Below are 21465 nucleotides of genomic sequence, written 5' to 3' on the forward strand. Positions count from 1 at the left end.
GCCACAAAAAGTATGTGTCATCTGTATATTCCAAATGTTGAGGTTCAAATTGCGCGACCCTAATTAATTAGCCAGCGTATGAATGCAAAGAAACAAGTGTAAGACAAAAACACTGTTTTTATACCTCAGTGACTATACACATATTGTTTTCATCTAGTTTATTCTTATTGGTTTTTCTCTAGCTTTTTCTTCTTTTATCATCACATCATGAATCATATCATATAACACTAAGTTGAGTTACTGAGTGTCTGACTTACAATATTAGGTCGAGTTTCCCCACACGCCTACTACGATTTATACAATTGAGTTATTGTGTGCCCAGCTTACACAAATGTAGCAACCAACTTATGGTCACTATCGCAAAGGTAACTTCAAATCGATTTTCACGCCTTTCCCTTTCAATTTCCCAAGGTCAACGACCAAATGACGGAAACTCCGCTTGAGGATAAGAAGAGCAAGCACTGTCTGTCCAACCAAGGAATTCATATGAGCTCCGACCTTCTATTATTCCTATATAAAGAAAGGAACACAAGACAAATTAAGCTTTACGCTTCATCTTAGCTCTCCAATAAAACTCCTAGTGACTTGGGCGTCGACGTATCTTTACAAGTACCACCAATAAAGGACCCAACATCACGAAGAAGGGGCATTGCTACAAAGAAACCACCCATGGAGAAGGTCCTGGAGTAAGATCAAGTTCGAGAGGTATAACCAGGGCACCATCACCACGATTAGAAGCAGTGGCGGAACCATAAATTTTAGGAAGCATAGGCAAATTTTTAAGAAGTGTATTGTTTTATGATTAAGTCCCTGTATTTTTTCCTACCTTTCAAATTTTGCCTAATCTCTGGTCCAAAGAAAAAAAAGAAAATTTATTGGAGCCCAGACATAGGCCCCACCAAGCCAGGCGGTAGTTCTGCCTCTAACTAGAAGCACCTAATTCACTCGTTCCCAAAGTTAATTTACATCTTGTTGTAAGTGATTGATTGGATTTGTCCGATCAAAATATTTTAATAATAATTTCTGATCGAAATTTGGCTATGGCGCACCTAGGCCTAACTACATAAGGAGATATATATGTTCGTTGTGAGCTTGGCTTGCAGTTCTTGTTTGAATTAATTTTGATAGGAGAGTGCTCAATGCTCAGAAGAGAGGAACTTTAATGGTGTAAAGGTAACCACCACGCGCATGTTCACGTATACTAGTTGTCCAGAAAGGGACTTTGTCGCTTCCAACGCCCAAGATCATAGTGCAATGCCATGCAACAAAAGCTAAATACTATCACCACCTTTAATTTGATTCACACACACTCACATACACAGTGACAGTGGTCCTCGATCTCATATGCTTCATTAACACAGACACACGTATACAAATTAATCAAAAGCAATAGTAGATTTGTTTTATCTCGTGACTGCATTCATTTCAAATTAAATATGACTCGATCGCATCATAATTTATGGTGCCATCCATTTTCTGAATACATATTCAAATAAAATTGCTTGCTTCAAAATGAGGCAGCAGAACAAAAATGATGCCATAAAGTGTGAGTGTGAGGGATTGAAATGTAAAAATGAATATCAGAGGATCAATACATAACTTTGTAAAGAATTACTAAGAGCACTGGATATAAAAAGTCTTGGTCATAAAGCTATGTATGTTGATTATAAGTATGACGATCGTCTTCAGAATAAAATTAATCTGTTCAGAAATCTATAACAGTCTCTTCCAATATATAAGTAGTTATTTAAATAAATTTGTGTTATCCCTTGTATGAAGATCTAGCTTATTTACTACTAACCCAACTGATAAGCATGTAAGTCGTTTGTTGATGCAAAATTGACCATAGTTCCAAGACAACTAGCTAGCAATGGCATGGGCTCAAAGCCTATGACGATATATATAGTGAAAACATTTGGTCTTCGCTGATGTTACTGCCTCCAAGTAGTACCTTCACTAGTCTCTTTAAATTGCTTCATGACAAAGCTTTTGATGTCATTGTTTTAAGAAAGATAAGTATAACTAGAATAAACGATTAATGCATATATCATGTACCAAAAGCCTAAATCAGCATCAATTGTCGACAGAAAATTAATAACAAATTATCATCATCATCATCAAGTACTAGATTACCTAATGGATGAAATCAACTTTTGTTTGTTTGCTAGTTTTTTTTAATCATGCTACACCTTTTCTTTGGGTTAATGATGATCAGATGACAAAATGTCTATTATTGACTGAAAATGAACACATAAATTATATTTGAACTTGATTTTCATCCAGTGCTGTTATTAGCTAGTGACGAATGTGTACAATTTTATAGTTTGGTAGTGTGAGATTAAATTTTATATTATTCTGTGACAACGCTGTGCTTAAGAAAATAAAAGACTTGTGATTTAATTAACTGCTTCATACACCATTATATGAAGGAGAGTTAGGTATTTATTCCCTACTTCGCTTTATATAGTTGGTTTACAGTTTACCTATCCACAAAAGGGTACAGATTCTTTGCTGAGGAAAAAAAAGCACACCCTTTCAAAGTAGCATTGATTTTTTCTTCTACGTACTTATCAATTTATCAATTAGAACATAGCAATTCCTTCATGAAGTTCATGCATGGGTGACACAAATATCAATTTTAACCCAACAACGTTGATGGAGTGGAGCATGACATGGTATTGTATCTAACAGGTTCCATATTCGAGTCCCTAATTGTCTCATTAGAGTGAGGTGAACATGAACCTATTGTAAGCGATTTTTTAGTCCTATAGTTTTTTCTACCTTAAAATAAGGCACATCCCTTCATCTCACCCTAATTAAAAAAAAAAGTAAATATCAATTTTAACATGAACTTAGTCTTTAGGTCTGAAAATAAGTTGAAAGTAATAGGTACTTTTTCATTACAACTCAATTACATCATAATTTCAAAGTAGTTTACCTGAACCATTACCTTAATCGGGTATTACTAAATACATATGATTCACCCTCAGAAACTGACATAAGATTCCTTCCATTTCCCCCATTATCCTCTAAAAACATTGATTTGTTTGATCATTGACCATATGATAAAAGAAGAAAAATAAGTGAAAGAAAAAAATTAAAGATTTAATATTAGCAAAATATATATTATTACAGGAAGAAGTCATGGAACACGCATCTGTAAGGAGACTAAGATACATGGCATGGTTAGCAACTGCTATTACTATGGCAATTCAATTAAGCTGAATCAACCAAATTCAAAAAATGGCAAACGTGGTCTTTTAGAATACCTCAGTGGTTCAGTAGCCACCGGACCCACTTTATATTTTTTAAGATTGAAAAGATAAATTATACTTTCTAAGAATATTTTTAGATTTTTCTCGGCTAATCTCATATGTTCATTAACTCTTACCACTTAAGCTATTATTAAGAGACATTATTTTATTTTACATTATATTTTTACTACCGGCTGAACCTACAACTTAAATCTATAACTGCAAAGTCACATGGTAACAAGCCAACAACCTGAACGAGAGTTCTAGTGAGTTTTGTTCAGGGATCGGATCACTTTGTAAATCTAAAATAGACGGTTTATTACTTTATATTTTTTCAAAAAATAATTTCACAATACAAATATGTAACCGTAAAATCACATGACATCAACATTACCATTATGCCCAAAATAGCCCTCTAATTAACAAAATTCAAAGCCAAATAAATAGAGAGCAATGCATAATAGGGTCACCCTATCCCTACACGCACGAAAGTTAAATCCATCTTTTTGGTTTCTCTAGTTTTCTTGTGATTTGTATCTTGAAAACAGAGAAAAGCATAACAAGAGACAGAGCATTTAAGCTCCTCTAACGGTCCCTCCCATGTACTCCATCCATATAGACATAGAACTTCTTCACGCCACACCTTGAATCAACAAAACGTGCTTTTGTAGTGTCTCTATGTTTGTGAGACTCTTGAACACTTCATCAGTATTTCTTTTTTTGTCCCCTGTTCTGGATTTTGTCCTCTGCATGAAACAGAGTCCTCTGTTTTTCAATCATTGCTATGAAGTATATGCGATCAGACAGCTTGAAGAGGATCTTTTTCTTTAGAAGAAGTGGTTCCAGGGAGCATGTTCTGCTCCCCATCGGTTTCAATAGTGAAGAAAACGATGTGAAGTTGGAGATTCTTCCACTTCCACTTGAAGAACCTTCTCATAAACCCACTTGGAAGTGTTTTTCTTATGAAGAGTTGTTTGATGCTACCAATGGTTTCAGCTCAGGTGATTCATAATTTGAGATTGAAGCTTCTTTTGAAAATTAAAGTTTGTTTGTTTATAGTTTTGGGTGGTGAAAGCTGACATTTATTTTTTGGTGGGTCAGAAAATATTGTAGGAAAAGGAGGATATGCAGAGGTTTACAAGGCAACACTGAAAAATGGTGAGGAAATTGCAGTGAAGAGGCTCACAAGAACTTGCAGGGATGAGAGGAAGGAGAAAGAGTTTTTGACAGAGATTGGTACAATTGGTCATGTTCACCATTCCAACGTGTTGCCTCTTCTGGGGTGTTGTATTGACAATGGTCTTTACCTGGTTTTTGAGCTTTCTTCAAGAGGCACTGTTTCATCTCTTCTTCATGGTACATAAATCAATCTCAGCCCAAAAACTTTTGATGTGGGTCTGCAGAAAAAAAAAATTGTTCATGAAGGGTCTTAATGGTATGTGAATTTTCTTGCAGATGAAAAATTGGCTCCTCTAGATTGGAAAACAAGGCATAAAATAGCTCTTGGGACTGCACGTGGCCTTCACTATTTGCACAAAGGTTGCAAGAGGAGGATAATCCACAGGGACATCAAGGCTTCAAACATTCTATTGACAAAAGATTTTGAGCCAAAGGTTCTTATAATCTGCATTATTACTTGCCTATTTTAGTTGAATCTAATTTTCTACTCTTGATGGGTTTGTTTCTTAGTTTGAAAGTTTATGTTTTAATTGTTTTGGCAGATATCTGATTTTGGACTAGCAAAATGGCTTCCATCTCAATGGACCCATCATTCAATTGCCCCTATAGAAGGGACATTTGGGTACTCTACTTTTCCAGATCCTTCAATGCAATGATAGTTAGCTATCAATGTTGGTTTTTCCTTAAGAGGTTTGAAAATGGGAATGTAACTTTATTTTTCCTTCTTTTGCAGACATTTGGCCCCTGAGTACTACTTGCATGGAGTTGTGGATGAGAAAACAGATGTATTTGCCTTTGGTGTGTTCTTGCTAGAAGTTATCTCTGGTAGGAAACCGGTGGATGGGTCTTACCAAAGCTTACATACCTGGGTAAGTGCTTGTTTGGTTCTACAATTGACTTTAAAGTCAAAATAATTTCGGGAGAGAAGTTTAATTGAGTAGCTTCTAAATCGTAGAATTGATTATAACAAAATAGTAATTGGTCCAAAGATGCTATTAAGTAGTCATGAGACTTCAGGCTCATTCATGGGTATCATCTACTTTGGTTTCTTCTAGTTTTAGGCTAGACTAATGGCGTCTTCTCATTGATTAGACTGGTTCATCTAAACGTTTTTTGGTGTGTTTATTAATGATTATTTATTCTGAATTAACAGGCTAAACCAATTTTGAACAAGGGCGAAATAGAACAACTAGTAGATCCAAGGCTTGAGAAGGCTTATGATGTGACACAGTTGAATAGAATTGCCTTTGCTGCCTCTCTGTGCATTCGAGCATCTTCAACTTGGCGACCTACCATGAGCGAGGTATTGTTTCCGGTCTTCTAGTATGTTTTGATCGACTTATTTTTTTAAATCAATTCTTATCCATTAACTATTCACGCAGTTTCTTCACAAAATTAATTTTCTCTTTTGTATTTAAGATTTTCAAACATAACATACTGTTAGTTTACTTGTTTAAATTATCTGTTAACTTATTTATTTGTCTTTAAGTTTTATTCTTTTGCAAGAAAGCCCCAAATCATCAATGGATCCAACCCTATGTTCTCAAGCTCTACTACTTATGTTGGACCAATGATGGAAAAGATAATTAATTAGATGTAAAAATATTAATTCATAATAGACACCCACCCTTTAAGAACTTTGTGTCTAGAAAACTAGCCTTCCATTCTATTTTCTTACTCCAAAGTAAAGTAATTAATCACCAACCTCATTTAGGTCATCAGATCATGACTGAAACAACTGATAGTATAACCACCAACGTATTACACAAGTTATACAACCTCATATCTGAAAATTTTGTGTGTATCCCTTTGTTTCTTTGTAGACATTTACAAGTTTTGGTACGACCCCCGATAGTGTGAAGAAAGAGAGAATATTTATTTATAGGGAGTAATATCCAAATTTAAAATGAGATAATTTATTCCCAATTAATACATGTTTGAGGTGTGCGAGACTTTATCGTTTAAATATGCGGTAGGATAGGACACTTGATGTGAACGATCTCTCATACCGATTTATAAGAAGAGGTTGTTTATTTTTTATTTTAAAGTTCAAAAAAATATCTATTTCCAACAGATGACAACATATATCTAATTTTAATTTGGACTTCTCTAAAGCCTCCATACTAGCAAACCTTTTTAAGTATGAATACTTACAAGCAAAAGAAAGCATGGGATCGATATGACTGTTTCAATAGTAGTTTTATATGTTTATATATGATCTCGTGGAAATAATTTTCTAATGGAATATTTTCATCAGCTTTGTATACTTTGTCACATTGTCATATTGTCCATTAGCATTTGTGGCGTGGCGTGTTAGCTTGTCCAAGTATTTCCTTTTAGTCATTTGCCAAGTTAACAATAAACTAAACACAAGATCAATTTTCTGGCTTTAAACAATAAAAAATTGTTAATTTCTAAAATATATGACCATATTGTCAGCTTATCAATATCATTAAATTATGAAAGTTTTGCGTACATGACTAAACTATACTCATCATTCTCAGCGGTCAGAAATCTTATGCAGGAGAAAGATTCATTCTAACTTTCTCAATGCCATTGGTGGCACTTTTTCTGCCATGCAAGTTGATTATTAAGTTGATGTTCTATTCTACCTAATTTTGACCATTATTCTAATAGGACACAAGATAAAATATATGGCAGTCTCCTACACACAATATATTTTATATTATGCTTTTATTATTCTTCTCACAAAAGAACCAATTTTCCTTAATATCTTAATTAAGCAGCCATTGTCCAAGAATCGTCACGACCAGTTGGCTCCTCCATGGACAATGTTTACATGGATTTAGAATTTCAGCAGTCAAGACTTAGAACAATTCTAAATACTCGCATTTAAATAAATTGAGTTGTCACATTGATGATTTATATATTTGATCAATATCATATGACTAAAATAAACTTGATATCTGAGTTATCTGATGTTAATAAATAACTCAAATTTTTTTATTGTGTGAATTTAAAATTTTCGTGACAGAACGAAATTTAAATTTATAATTCATTTATCTGTGTTTGAAAAAATCACTATTATCAAGTGATATAGAGTTTAATTTATATAGTGTTAGATAGTGGACCAACCTAAATTAAACTCTATAGGATCACTTGATAATAGTGATTTTTTCTATTAGCAATCCCAAAATCTTAAGCAATTAATTCTAGTGGGATTGTGGGCCTCTTAGTCTTGTTGTGAAACTCGAAAAACAATAATGATTGACACTATGCACATAATGGTTAGAAAACTCTCAGTTGCAACAGTGATATGTACAGTTATGTGGAGCTTTTGAAACATTTCTCCTTGGTCGTGTGTGTTTGAATCTTACTTATATTTTGTAATTTCTTTTCAATTGACAGGTATTGGAGATTATGGAAGAGGGAGAGATGGATAAAGAGAAGTGGAAAATGCCAGAAGAAGAAGAAGAGCAAGAGGAGGAGTTCTGGGGTTTTGAGGATGATCTGGATTATGAATATGATAGTTCATTTTCAATGTCTTTGATTGATTCCATTGGAAGTAACTAGGATAAATATGATATACGGTTTCTAATAGTATGTCATGAGCCAACTATAAAGAAATGGAGTATTTTTTGAATAGTTTAAGTCTATCTCTAATTGAGTTTCATTTTTCATTTTTTAGAGAGTGGATGTGAAATATGTATTACAATTGCGAACTCCATTACAATACAAGAAGAAAATGACAGAGTATGGTTGTTACTTGTTTTCAAGCTCTAGTTGTTCAATATTGATAAACTCTTTGCATGAAACAAGGCAGCGATAATTATTGGGTTCAAATGATTGAGTCATTTATACACGTACGATGTGACAAACAATAATATGAAATTCAAAAGGTTTTATATAGAGACACTGGAAATTTATTGTGGCTCATATTTTTCAAGCTCATTTTGCAATATTTTTTTTTGTTATAATAGGACATGAGTTAAGCTAGAGAACTAGTCTTTACAAAAGGAAAAGAAAAATAACATATAGAGTAAAGTGTTTTTGGAAATCTAGCTAAATCCAAAGCTCAAATTCCAACTTGACATAACCAATGTACGTATTTTCAATGAAAAGCAGCATAATAGAGGAGAAACATTACCATGCAAGGCCCAGTAGAGCTGTCATGTACAGTTTTGAATGCATATGACATTAATTATTGCAGAAAATATCAATTGGGGGTTCACATGTACTCATTTTCATGCATATAATCATAGAATAATGTTACTCACACACCTCTCTTTTGAGGTGTGTGAGGTGGAATGATGAGAGAGATAGGAAGAAAATAAAAAGTAAGGGAGAGAAAGTATGAGATGTGATAGATGGTAAGAGGAGAGAGATAAAAACAAAAAGAGGTGGAAATGAAGTGTTTTAAAAATGAGGTGTATATATATCATTACTTAATCATATATAACCAAATCCGTGAACTGCCAGAGTTTAATGTCTCAAAATTCAGGTTATAAGAATCCCTTAGCTATGGTTTTAATTTGTTACATCTCATAGGGTTGTTTGTCTTTAACCACAATAATTCATTTAAACAGGATAAGGCTTCTATGTTTCTCTAGGGCAGCCAAACTACGGATTTGAATTAACTGGAGTCATCTTTCACGCAGTCACTCGAGTTCTTCACTCGAGTTCTTCATTAATAATCATTTGATTTAGATCTAACGGTTTATATAATGTTTTGGTAAATCATATTCAAATACACATGCACTAGAAATGTAAGTCATTCAATTTTAATCCAACAGCTTGAATTTATAGGTGACTGCAATCCAATTGACTCCCTTTAGATCCAAATCCACAAAATAGAAGGTAAAGGTAGAAAAAAAAAAGAGGAGTATGCATGAAATTTTTTCTTTTTTCTCCTATTATTTCTTACTTTTCCAAGATGTACGTTAAGGAAATGGTGAAAATAAATATTTGTTGCTTTTAAAATTTCTTTTGAAAATGGAAAAAACAAAACAAATTAAATATATATATATATATATATATATATATATATATATATATATATCAGTAGATAATTGATCATCAATAAACGTACCATCTGGAAATATATTTATATAGAACAGCCATATATATCATTGGTAATTAAAGAATAAAGATAGCATTAATTAAACAAAAACCACAAGTGGATAATAGTACTGCTTTTCCATAAAATAAAATAAAAACAAGTGGGTAATGCATAGTTTTAAATAATTAAAAGTGGTACGTCCAATGACAGTTAACACATTCAGGTATCAGTGGACTCTTAAGAACATAAAGACTATGCTCTAAAATATATTTTCAGTAATCACATGTATCAGTATTATTATTATTTATTTTTAAAGGCAGTACTGTTTCTTCTAAAATATAACTTCACATGAACCAAAATCAAAACCAAAACCAAGTCTAATTCTATGGTCCATACATCTTCCAAACGTCATAAACAACGTTTTGAAGATTGTTATACGATTGCACAATTATATGTATATATATACAAGCAAAATATAAAACAATATATGTGACTCTAAAAAAAGGTCTAAGATAATAATTATAGTCATAACATGTCAAATAAGCAAATATCAATAAAAGAGCAGCGGCTGACGAAGTGATTAACTTTCCGGACGGAAAAAGTAGTTATTCAAATTCAAAGTTTATTCGATTAATCAAAAGTTTGAGAATTTACTAACAAAGTTTAAAGTTTAGTACAATTGGGCGGTGCGTATGAAAAACAACATATCAGAAAATACCTGCTCACTTAATATAATATATGAGCAGATACTAAACAAAAAGAAGTGATATGATCGTAAATTATCTTGGTCATGAGACGAGTACATTTCATTATTAGCAAAGGAACCAACAACTGAGTTGGCTTCTCGAAAAATATGCTTCAAATGCACTTGAGAAAATTGATTGAAGAAGCCTTTGATTTCTCGTACTAAAGGGGCGCTAGGATTAGACCCAAGGCAATCCTTATTGAGCAAATTAACTGCCAATTGAGAATGAATGGTTCTTGGAGAATTACTCAAAGTTCAACTTGAAGGATAGAGCAACTCCCCAAATTAACTGAGAACCAACAAGGACCTTCCCTTTTTTACAAATAAAGTATAATTATTCAAAGTGATTAACCCACAAGTTTAAATTTTTGGGATAATTAGTTTTTGACATGGTATCAGAAACTCTGACTAAGTTACCTGTGAAGCTCATTATAAACTTGCTTTAGTTTTCTTAAGTTAAAAAGGTCTTTTGAATGATCAAGTTCATTTCTAAGACATATTTTTCGTTCTATAGAATTTTTCCATTCACTAAAAATGTTTATAATGATTTTTGGCGCTGAAAAAAAATCATTCTAGATGTAAAATCCATAAACAAAAAATGTATTTACATTTCCATAATAATTATATATTACCATACAAACATTAACAATTATTTCAAACATAATTTTCCAATTTTGTTTTTTTAACAAATAAGTCTCCAAATACATTCATGCAAAATTAATTCATTCCGACTTAAATATGTCAAATAACATTCTACACAACTACAAAACTGGACCTAAAAGGCAAAAATAGACAAATCAGGTAAATGTGAAAATGTTTGACCGAAGAAATAAAAAGTAAAAGGAAAAAAAGAAACACAGTTGTGTAGAATGCAGAACACAACTAAGCACTATATATTTCAGATCACAACTCAATAGTGTTACAATTGAACCCTGTTAAACCAGCTAGACTCATTCACATAGATTACAAGTGTGTAAGATTGCAACCCTGCAAGCTTACCTCCCAAAATTTGAAGCCAAACCACATTCATTGATGTCCATCATTTCGATTAATCTAAAAGTAAACTAGCAAGGCAAAGTCTAAGGGAAAAGAAAACCTCTCAGGTATACAAAGCCGTCTAACTTAAAGCAGGAAATCTTTGTTGCCCTATTTCTCCCAGCATCAGCTAAATTGACAAACATTTCCCATCATGTTAAAATGCAAAATTTCTGGTGCTTGCAAGCCCAACATACCGCAGCCAGTAGGCAGTGTCTATACCTGTCTCATGGGAACATACAACTACCTCAACTTTGAGCTGAATCCTCATGGCTCTCGAGCTCCGCTGACAGAAGAGTAGTATCAAAAGAAGAAAAAAAATATATCATTCCCTTCAAATGAGTTCCAGGCATGGTATGTGGTATGTCATTCTACCGTCGTGGTCCTTTTCTCTAGCAGGGACTCCAAAAATTCTGAACACAATTTGGTAAGGGGTGGCAACATATGTGATGATCCACTAAATATGGTTTCCCAAGGCCTCTCTGATGCACCAGAGAAAACCGATGAAGCCTTGTTCCTTTTGAAATCGAATGCGGGTAACTCCCCATAAATTGATGTATATCCAATTTGTCCTGAAATAATGGGGAAAAAAAAGGAACTATGAAAAACTAAATTGTCAAGAATATACAAGGCCAGAAAAAAGGTGGAAGTATATAGTATTTACTGATTTTAACTTCAACTAGTTCTTTCTTTCCTTTTCTTTTTCCAAAAATAAAAAATAGTGATTGCAATGGATTGAACCTATGATTTCTTCCATATACAAGCAGTACTTAACCCGAATAAACCCAGTAGATAAAAAAGCAAAGTCAACCTACCTGTTTCTTCAAATGCAGCAAGATCCTCCTGCCTATTCATACTACGTTCACAGGACTCTTTGTCATTCGGATCAAAGAGGACATATTCACGATCTCCATTTATATACGCAAGCAGTGTTTGCAATGGCTTCCCGTCAGTAATTGCTAGCTCAGATGAATTTCCTTTAATAAAAGCAAGTCCCCCTCCTTTGGCCTGAGTGAAAAGAGTAATACAAAGAGAGGAAACTGTTAAAATTCTTCCACATCAAAGAATTCACTCAGGCACTAGACAGGCTAGAAATATTCAAATAAAAAGTCAACTGTGGGAGATATTACTAGTCGTGACCAATCTGAATTATCATATATATCAATTCTTTGAGACTAATACGCAAGCCTAAACGTTGCCAAGAGTGGAGCAAAAACAGAAACAGAATTTAATGTTTCTATCTCAAAGACAGTCTGCAATACTACCTTGCGCTTATTTTTTATTGCTAATGAAAAGTTTATCATATGACATTTAAGTTTATCTCCAACAGCTATCTTCCTGTTAGCCTTTCTTTTGTGCCAAATATTAATTCCAACTTGGAATGAAGAGTGGATGAAGAGTTCCATTCGACTCGCACGACTGACATGGAACATATATTCGGCAAATACTATGAACCACAAATAGTTCAAGAAAGGATTGTCAAACATGATGCAACACCGTGAAAAGCATGTGAACACTTTTTCGGTGTCTCATGAGTCAAGTGATGTGAGCATTTCTTAGCATCTAACTAATCATCCTTATTGGCATCTAAATGACAGAAACTAGTGCTGAAGAAGAAAAAAAGACCCAGTGTAGGTGCAGTTCTGAGATCAATCAACCATAACAGCTCCCAATTCCTTGAGTGTTCAAAAGACTCAGGACGCTCCCAATTCCCAATTACAATCCCATCTCTGCTTCACCTCCTTTAATTCTACCCCACTCTACTCCTAACTAACCATAACAGCTATCAGTTAGTTATTATTATAATAAGAGCCCCTATCAGAGATTATGATCCTCTACATCTCACCCATGCCTCCTCTCATAGACTCTTCTAATTGGAGGTATTTCCTATAACAAACATACGAAAACAAGAACAAGTTGAAGGAATAAAAATACAATAAACAATCAAAATCCTAAGTTTTTCTTCATTAAATAGAGATATGAAAAAATGAACTTATAAAGAGTATTGACAATGTGAAATAGAAACCATTATGCTGATTGTTAATAACTCAAATAGTGGCCTATAGTCAGGATTTTTCAGATCGATAAGGGGTTTTGTAAACAAACAATACCTTAGCTACAGACCATGAAGCCACAGGAATAGGATCTGTTGCGTTGAATAATAAGATTATTCCATCACTTCTAAATGTACGTTCGTTTGACTTGGGGAGGAGAGCAAGGACGGCAAAAAATGATAAGTCCATTGAACAGGAGACAGCTGCATGAATATGCATCAAATTCTGTTAGATCAATACTGTTCAACTTAGAAATCACAGGTTTAGAAACAAGATAGCTATGAAGCATCATACGCTTCTCCTTCATGAGTTCGAGTGACCGACACATTTCCGACACCAACACTCGTACGGCATCATATGACATAAGTTAGACACTCCTTATCAAGAGTCCTATTAAAAATTTATACCTTCTACTTGAAGACTGTATGACCAAGATGCAGATAACTTTGACAAACTCCAAACAGACAGCTGTGGATTTGAACCATGAGATACAGAAAGAAGATACTCTGACTTTCCAGCAAAGTTGAGCCGATCAATAGGCTGGGAAAAAAGGAACACAAGATTAGGCAGGCAAAAAAGTACAGGTACGAACTAATGAATCCTAAAATACAGAACCCAAAAGCAACACCATATAGGCGTGTATGCCCGAAAACAACAGAAGGAAATTATTTTATGAGCTGTTTTCCCCCTTATACATACATACATACATACTATCCAGCATTTTATGCTTTGATCTATGCTGCAAGATAAACACCCAATAATTGCAGGCTTTTCTGCCTCCAAAAGTAACCATAAATCTTCAAGCAAACTTTGCAAACTAAATCATACAATGCTAACAAGCATCTGGGTGAAGAGCTGGTATGCCTTATTTGTTAAAACTTAAAACGGAACATATTTAAAAGTGTTTCAGTATGAAAACAACTACAATTTATATATGAAAATGAGATGACTAGATTTCAAACAAATTACCGTTGGAGTCTCTCCTACAACAGCAATGAGCACATTCTTATCAGGGTCCCACAATGTAATAACAGTGTCTGCTGCAACTGCCAGCACAGAACCATCAGCGGAAAAAGCAGCAGCTCTCATTGCTTTATTTCTACAAAGAGAATGATGTATTAGCATGACAGTAAGTCATAACATCAATTTAACATAATCTCAAACAGAAGTATTAGAAATTACATGATTTTTATTTGTCCTACACTCCTACCGAAGACTATATTCTTCATTTATAAAAATAAGTAATCTTACAGACGAAATCCCAAGTGGCCAAACCAAAAAAATTGAAGACTATAAAATGCAATTCTCTAAATCCAACGGCAACAAACAGAAAGGAAATAAATCAGATTCATTCCATTAGGAGTTTAACAAGGAATCTTGAACCTCCAAAGATGGGAACTTGACCCCACTTCTAATCCTTTCTTTTTTATTATTAAAAAGAAACCTAGCTAAAACACTTTGTTCTCATCTGAAATCTAAACTGTCACCCTTCCAATATTTACATGATAACCACTAACTTGCTCAATAAAGTTGTCCATCTTAGTAGAACTCATAAGGTAAGAGGTGAGTTGAGGATGGTGCAACTTGGAGTTTGAAAGCAAAAGCTGAAACAGTGAAGTTTCCGTTGGTTTTCTTATTGGGTTATACTAACGAATGCTCCAAAAGGCACTGGTTAAAGATTATTTAATACACCACATTATAAAAAGCAATTATTTAATGAGTCGTGTATATGTACTAAATACTTTTCTTTTCAAGGCCATGGGTTCTAGTCTAAATTCTCTATACTTCAGATGCCAACGGTCTCATTAAAGAATTAGCATTTGCCGTTTTTATCTAACATTTATAGTCTACACAAAATATACTAATTCTAGCAATTAAAGTCAAATTATATACTTATATGACCCAACAGCGTGGCACATCCAACTAGAAGTCTGAAGCATCTTGCCTTTCTGCTGACTTTCTTCCTTGCAGACCCATATCTGAAACATGTAAAATAAATGTCATCAGGAAAAAAATCCTAAGCATCAATAAAAAGATCAAGAGTGGTCTAAAAATACCTTGAAATCTCCACCATAAGATGAGCTGACAGCCATATGACAGGTTGGATGGAAAGCAACAGAAGAAATATGAGCATCCCTATCAACAAGTAGAAATATGTCAACTCCATTTTCTAATATATCTTAAGCCACATCACACCTAACATTCAGCTTGACAACGCAGAATTGTGATTCTGTTGAGTTAGATTAGTATAAAAACAAACACAGTACTGAACACCTCAATAAGTCAGATCATGCCACTCTACTAAGTTACCACTTTGGCACTGCACTATACCAACATTATCTAGGCAAACCGGGAAGAAACAATATGACAATAAAGGTTACCAACACCAAAAAAATCCATGGACGCACCTGTGAGGTTCATAAATAAGGGTAGATACTGAAAATCTTTTGCTATCTGAATCTAAATCCCAAAATTTCAAGCAAATAAGACCTCCTATTCCTTCTTCAGGTAGCTTAACTTCTACAGTACCCATTATAGAACCATCAACAGACAGCTCCACTACGGTCACTACCACCTGCGATCATATTATTCCGTAAAACAAGTTCAATGATTGTTCAAACGGTATATAAGTTGGGGGAAGTACACAAGATTGTCAATATATCATATTAGAAGCAGTATGAGTAAATTAACATACCGTGACCTCATCAACTGGTTGATGGTTTCTTTCACAGACTTGAACCTGCAAAGCAACAATTTCTACATCATGCTTTAATTTTTAAGTTTGTTCTCACAGCTTTTAATTAAGGTAAATGCTAATAAGTTTCCTAAGTTTAAAAAAGCAAGAAATGAAAAAGCCTGTATTTAGTTTATCCAGATAGTTAATAATTTCAAGAAGAACCTTGAATAAAAAGCTATTACCTCATAGAGTCCACGATCTCCAAACAAGCTGTAGAATTGGATGCCATAGTTCTCTGTTTGTACAGCCACTAAACCAGAACTGCAGTCAAAGGCAGCTCGGCTGGAAAGACTTTCAGATATTTCTTGAGAAGATGGAGGGGGCTGAAAACAAGAAAAAGTGTATGTGAAGGTTGCATTAAGCGTCAGCAAGTGCAAGTTTTTGTGCCATTTTTTTCGTTGCTCTTACAAGATCAACTTTTTTTAAAAGTAAAAAGACCGTCCAGGTTCAGCATAAAAATACATATACATTCTCTTTATAGTTTGAAGTGGATGTGAATTAATGAAAAACAAAGATTGTGTTTAAAGTGACCAGTGTTGCAAGTTTGCATGCCTAAATTAAGGAGAAAAATCATAATTGAAGTCATAGGGTTATAGATAAGGAAGACGAAAAAGAGAAAAAAAAAATAGAGACTTTAAATTGTGATTACAGTTTATATTAAGATATAATATGATACAGAAGACAAAGCACTTAGAATCCTAATTCTAATAAAGTAGAGAAGCTAATCATGATAATGATAAGAGCCTAGGGAGAACCACATAATAAAAGCTAGTCGTTGTAGTTGGAGAACCCAAGGCCTTATAAACATCACACCGTAATCTCATATTTCTGATGTGGACTCAAGTCTCATATTTCCCAATACAATTTTTTTGGGCCCGCGGATTTCCCACTGCAGTCTACATACACCCACAACTTTCCCAATTCAATTGAAAAAAATAATAATAGTCCAACAATCTCCACACTCTTGTGCATGCGGGGTTGAGGTCTCACATTGACTAGAGATAAAGACAGAATAGATTTTATTTACGAAGCTTACAGCCAGAATATAATTCATTTACTAAGCTTGTAACAAATATACATTTAAAATAAAAACACATGATCAATCAATATAATTTGAGATTGTAGACCACCGTGTCCAGTCTGCATCTTATGGGACTGTGATGGAACCGGATTAGAGTCAATAGACAATTTATTAAAAGATAAACTCAGTATCAAAATTGTTACAAGAACTAATGTTGAGATGGAAATATAGAAATGAATCTGAGAAGACCCTTTGAGGTATTTGAGAGACCTAGGATCAAGATATTATTAGATATTTTCAATATGACAAATGACAATCATGCTGGTCAAGAAGAGATTAGTTTTCCAAATTTTCTGGCGTGTGGTCAGATTATCAACGTTAGAGAAATTTCAAAGCATTAAGGATGACATTGGGACATACTGAGCCCAGAAACAAGATTATGAATAGAACATAGGAACTAACCTTGATCCCTGAAATAGACCTCATTATTTCCATTGAAGGGGTCTTCAATATATGAATTTGGTTGTCCGCACAAGATATCTGCAGAATCTTAATTAGTTAAACAGTATAATGAGCTAGTATTGGTTTCAGGACAGAGCATAAGCCATCTAATCATATGTTCAACTACATTGGTAATCCTTACCGAGGAAAGTGAAGGATCTGTAGAATCGACGAAATACAGAAGGGGAGAGCCAATTCTAGGTAAAAATGTTTTCTTCCCTGTGTCTAACTGCCATAACACAAGAACTCCTTCCTTCCCACCTAATATAAAATGAAACCTTAGAAAAAGAACATTTTATTTGGAAAGCCAGTAAACAATATGCGTTTAAGATATACACATTATTTAAACAGTTTTAAGGGGTAACTTGAAACCTTAAAGAAATTTACAAATTACATCACTAGATAAATCCTAACTGCAGTAGATATTGAAATGTATTAACCATCAAATAATATAGAACACGCTACATTTGATCTAACATACAAGAAGTCCGAGTCCACATAAGATTATTGGAGAAGTGTTCTAACTGAACAAAACACAAAACAATTGCATTCTAAACTACCTAATTGCTAATTCTGGCTTTGCATACACACAATTTCCCAGGTCAGTGGTTTTGTATAAATTATTTTGGGAAATACAGTTTACCTGAATACAGGTAGGCTCCATCTGAAGAGAAAGACAGATGCCTCACCCCAGCAGAGTGCCAATGCCACGTGGAGCATGATTCGGCATCATCATTATCCCTTACCCCAGGCTTATCTTCCTCATCATTCATTGATCTTGTGTTCAACAGTCCACTATTGTCCTGAAACTTGTGAGTACCAAATCCTCTCCAAATTAAAATTCTACCTGTTACATCACCTGCAGCAACAATTCTCTCTGTTGGATGAAATGCAAGAGCTGTAAAGGTCTTTGTATGATGCAGGGTAATCTTCTTCAACACAGCAGAATCAGAATCCATTTTAGGGATTTTCCATATATGAAGTTTGCGCTTGTCTTTTATTCCCAAAAATTTCCCAGATGGACAAATGGTCAAAGATTCTGGCCGTTCAGTCTGTAAAAAAGTGAGAAAACATTCATGCACTTAAGCAACAATGACAGGTAATAGTGAAATTGTATTCACCTATAGGTTGACATCATATGCTAGGATGAAAGAAATCAAATTCCTTCTTTTTAGAGGAAATATTAGACATTAGTCTAAGCACACAATGCTTTGGAAATCAATATGTCTAGGGGTTTTCTAATCATTAAGCTTCTGATTAACAAATTATAAAACAAGCAATCCAAATGACACAAAGTTTGGCTATTAACCCGCCCCTCTTTGGTATTTGTTGACTTTAACTATATTCAACTGTGTTTTGTTCTAAACAAAGGTAACAAAACTGAATACCACAAGAAAGCAAGAAAGTACCCTCTGCGTGATTGTAATGCGCACAACTAACTGAAATACGGAAAAACAATATCAAGCCTTTGATCAATATCTACGACAAGAAGCTGAGTCATAATGTAATCACATTAATATCTAGGATCCATTAAGAAGTTGCAAGAACATAAGTACTCAGCACCAATTAGATACAAAGGGTGGGTGGGTTGCAAACCATGCTTAACAATCTTCAAGTTTTTCAAACTTTCCTGCTAAATCTACAATACTCAAGTGTATGGAGCGAACGTGGCCATTTAAATGAGCATCGTATATCTCTACAATCCTCGCATTATTATTCACAAAATAACATGAAAATTTCAACAAAAGAAAAACTTGTAACAGGCAGCTTCCATCGAACTTTACCTCTTTCAAGATATGGTTGCTGATAGCATGATAGTTTGTCAAGTTACACTTCCTGATCTGTCCACGACGAGGTTTGGGCCGGTTATCTTGGGCATTCTCATCTTGAACAGACACATAGGCAAAAACATTAGGCTGCCTTGCATTGTTTTCTTCTGGTGGGGATAATATTGCAGGTATCACCTAAAAGAAGATGTATAATTTATCAAACAAATGATAGGGACAATAAAAGAACACAACTTATCTACTAAGAGGATGACATCCCTTGTTCTCTAATTCATTAGCACAAACAAATGGATGAAACATCCAAAACAAGCAGCATAGTAACATTAAAACGTTTCATTGAGACTCCCCTTCTCGCGTTTAAAGTTTGAAATACTTTTCTGTTTCCACCCTTCTAGCTTAACCAAAATGTACTACTGTTTTTTGCTTTATATTATGTTCTACTTTAAATATACATCAGGTCATCAAGTATAGAAAAATGATGTTTGTTCTGAATTTAATCTACTACCCATTTGTATGCAAACCAAAGAGCACTTATTGGAGCTTATTCAGAGCATTTTTCAGTAGACAAGCTCCAATAAGCTTGTATCCAAAATCTAATAACCAAACACTGCCTTAGTACACAGTCTAAGCTAGCTAGCTAAGTGTGCAGTGCGTGTTACGAACCATGGAGTAAATAGGGAAGCCAAGGTCAAGTGTTTTGATGCATTCAGAGAGGAAGAAGTCCCAGTAGCGAATGGTTCCGTCGAGAGAAGAGGTCCAGCAGTAGCTTAGAACGCTGTTGGGAGCAGGGACGACGACGATGGAGGTGACGGCGGCGGTGTGGCCTTCCAAAGCGGAAACCTGCAAGGCGGTGGCAGTGCTGAAGACGGCGACGGAGCAGCCGCTGCAAACGAGGAGGCGCTTGCCGTCGTTGGAGAAGGAAGGAGGAGACGAGACGTAGGTTTGACCTCCCTTCATGGTTTGGGAGGAGAATGGCAATGGAGGCGAGAACAAGAGTGGCGGCACAGTCGGCGCTCGACACCGTGTTTATCAGGGTTTAGGCCTTTAGTTCGATTTTATTATTGTTCACGTTTAAATATGTTTCTTGTCCTTCAAAATATAACAAATGTTGTTTTAGTCCCTGAAATAATTTTCTTAATCTTTAATCCAAAATTATATATCGTAGTCTGTATTAGGTAATTTTTTAATAGTCAAATGTTAATTGTTAGTAATGTTAGTAAATTAGTCTATTTTCAGGGTTCGAACCTTAGACTCTTCATCCTTTATCCCACTCAACTATTATGTCTCTTAACTCTTACCACTTGAGTTAACCTTCGGGGACGTCTGTATTAATTAATGTCATTAAGTATTGTTTACACGACTCATTGAATAATTTATCTACCTTTCATACTTTGTGTTTTTTATCTGATTTAACATTGTGGACCAACCCGTTTATATAACTTAATTATTACTGTTAAGTTTTGCTTACACAGCTTACGTGTGTTTCTTATGTACAAAGTCTAAGAGGTACTGAGTTGTGTAAATAGGTGGGTTCTACAGTGCCGAATCATATCAAAAACACTAAATAGTATGGGATGCAATATGGGTTAGTGGGTCGGGTCGGGACCGACAATAATCCACCAAAATGTGGGTTTGGTTTGTTGGATTGGCTCACTTTGCCATTTGGGTTCAAAATTTCAATCCAACTCATATTTTGGTGGGTCAGCAAGATGACCCACTTAGAGAATGTAGTGGAATAAAAAATTTGTGCAACGAGTAATTTCAAGAAATCTTTCACTTTTTATTGGTTTTTTTTGTTACAAACTTTTTGTAGGTTGACACATGTAGAAATTAAAATAGTCACAATATAATACTTGTTATTTATGTAAAAGGCCATGAGCTAAATAAAAAGTCTTACCAATGACGATGTTAAACAAATATTTATCATGTCTTGTTATTAAAATTTGCAACTAAAGCTTTAATAACAACTATAAAGTGTAAGTGTCAATAAACTTCACCAAATCATTGACAATGTTAATTTTTCTTTGAAATGCATTAACTTAATCTTCTTAGCATTACTACATGTGCTCCAAAATCAGCAGCAAAAGTTTAGATTAGCCAATAATAAACAACTAACAATTATACACGATAAT

The 21465-nt window shown here is 34.3% G+C and overlaps 2 protein-coding genes across 2 annotated transcripts; one reads left to right on the forward strand and one right to left on the reverse strand.

The window, feature by feature from the left end:
- The first annotated feature begins 3716 nt into the window (after positions 1-3716).
- On the forward strand, positions 3717-8170 carry LOC130713511 (probable receptor-like serine/threonine-protein kinase At5g57670). Its single transcript, XM_057563277.1, has 7 exons — positions 3717-4255; positions 4356-4610; positions 4710-4867; positions 4976-5055; positions 5167-5302; positions 5587-5736; positions 7803-8170. The coding sequence occupies exons 1-7, from the start codon at positions 4039-4041 to the stop codon at positions 7965-7967; spliced, it is 1161 nt and encodes a 386-aa protein (XP_057419260.1). The 5' UTR covers positions 3717-4038; the 3' UTR covers positions 7968-8170.
- A 2888-nt stretch (positions 8171-11058) lies between these two features.
- Positions 11059-20379, reverse strand: LOC130711489 (uncharacterized). Its single transcript, XM_057561140.1, has 15 exons — positions 19997-20379; positions 19331-19510; positions 18190-18598; positions 17689-17807; positions 17508-17585; positions 16207-16347; positions 15983-16027; positions 15696-15862; positions 15345-15423; positions 15181-15266; positions 14257-14386; positions 13695-13827; positions 13345-13490; positions 12049-12241; positions 11059-11805 (listed from the first exon to the last, which is right to left on the reverse strand). The coding sequence occupies exons 1-15, from the start codon at positions 20288-20290 to the stop codon at positions 11600-11602; spliced, it is 2406 nt and encodes an 801-aa protein (XP_057417123.1). The 5' UTR covers positions 20291-20379; the 3' UTR covers positions 11059-11599.
- Positions 20380-21465: the final 1086 nt, after the last annotated feature.

Source organism: Lotus japonicus, chromosome 4, assembly GCF_012489685.1.
Source record: "Lotus japonicus ecotype B-129 chromosome 4, LjGifu_v1.2".
Classification (NCBI taxonomy): domain Eukaryota; kingdom Viridiplantae; phylum Streptophyta; class Magnoliopsida; order Fabales; family Fabaceae; genus Lotus; species Lotus japonicus.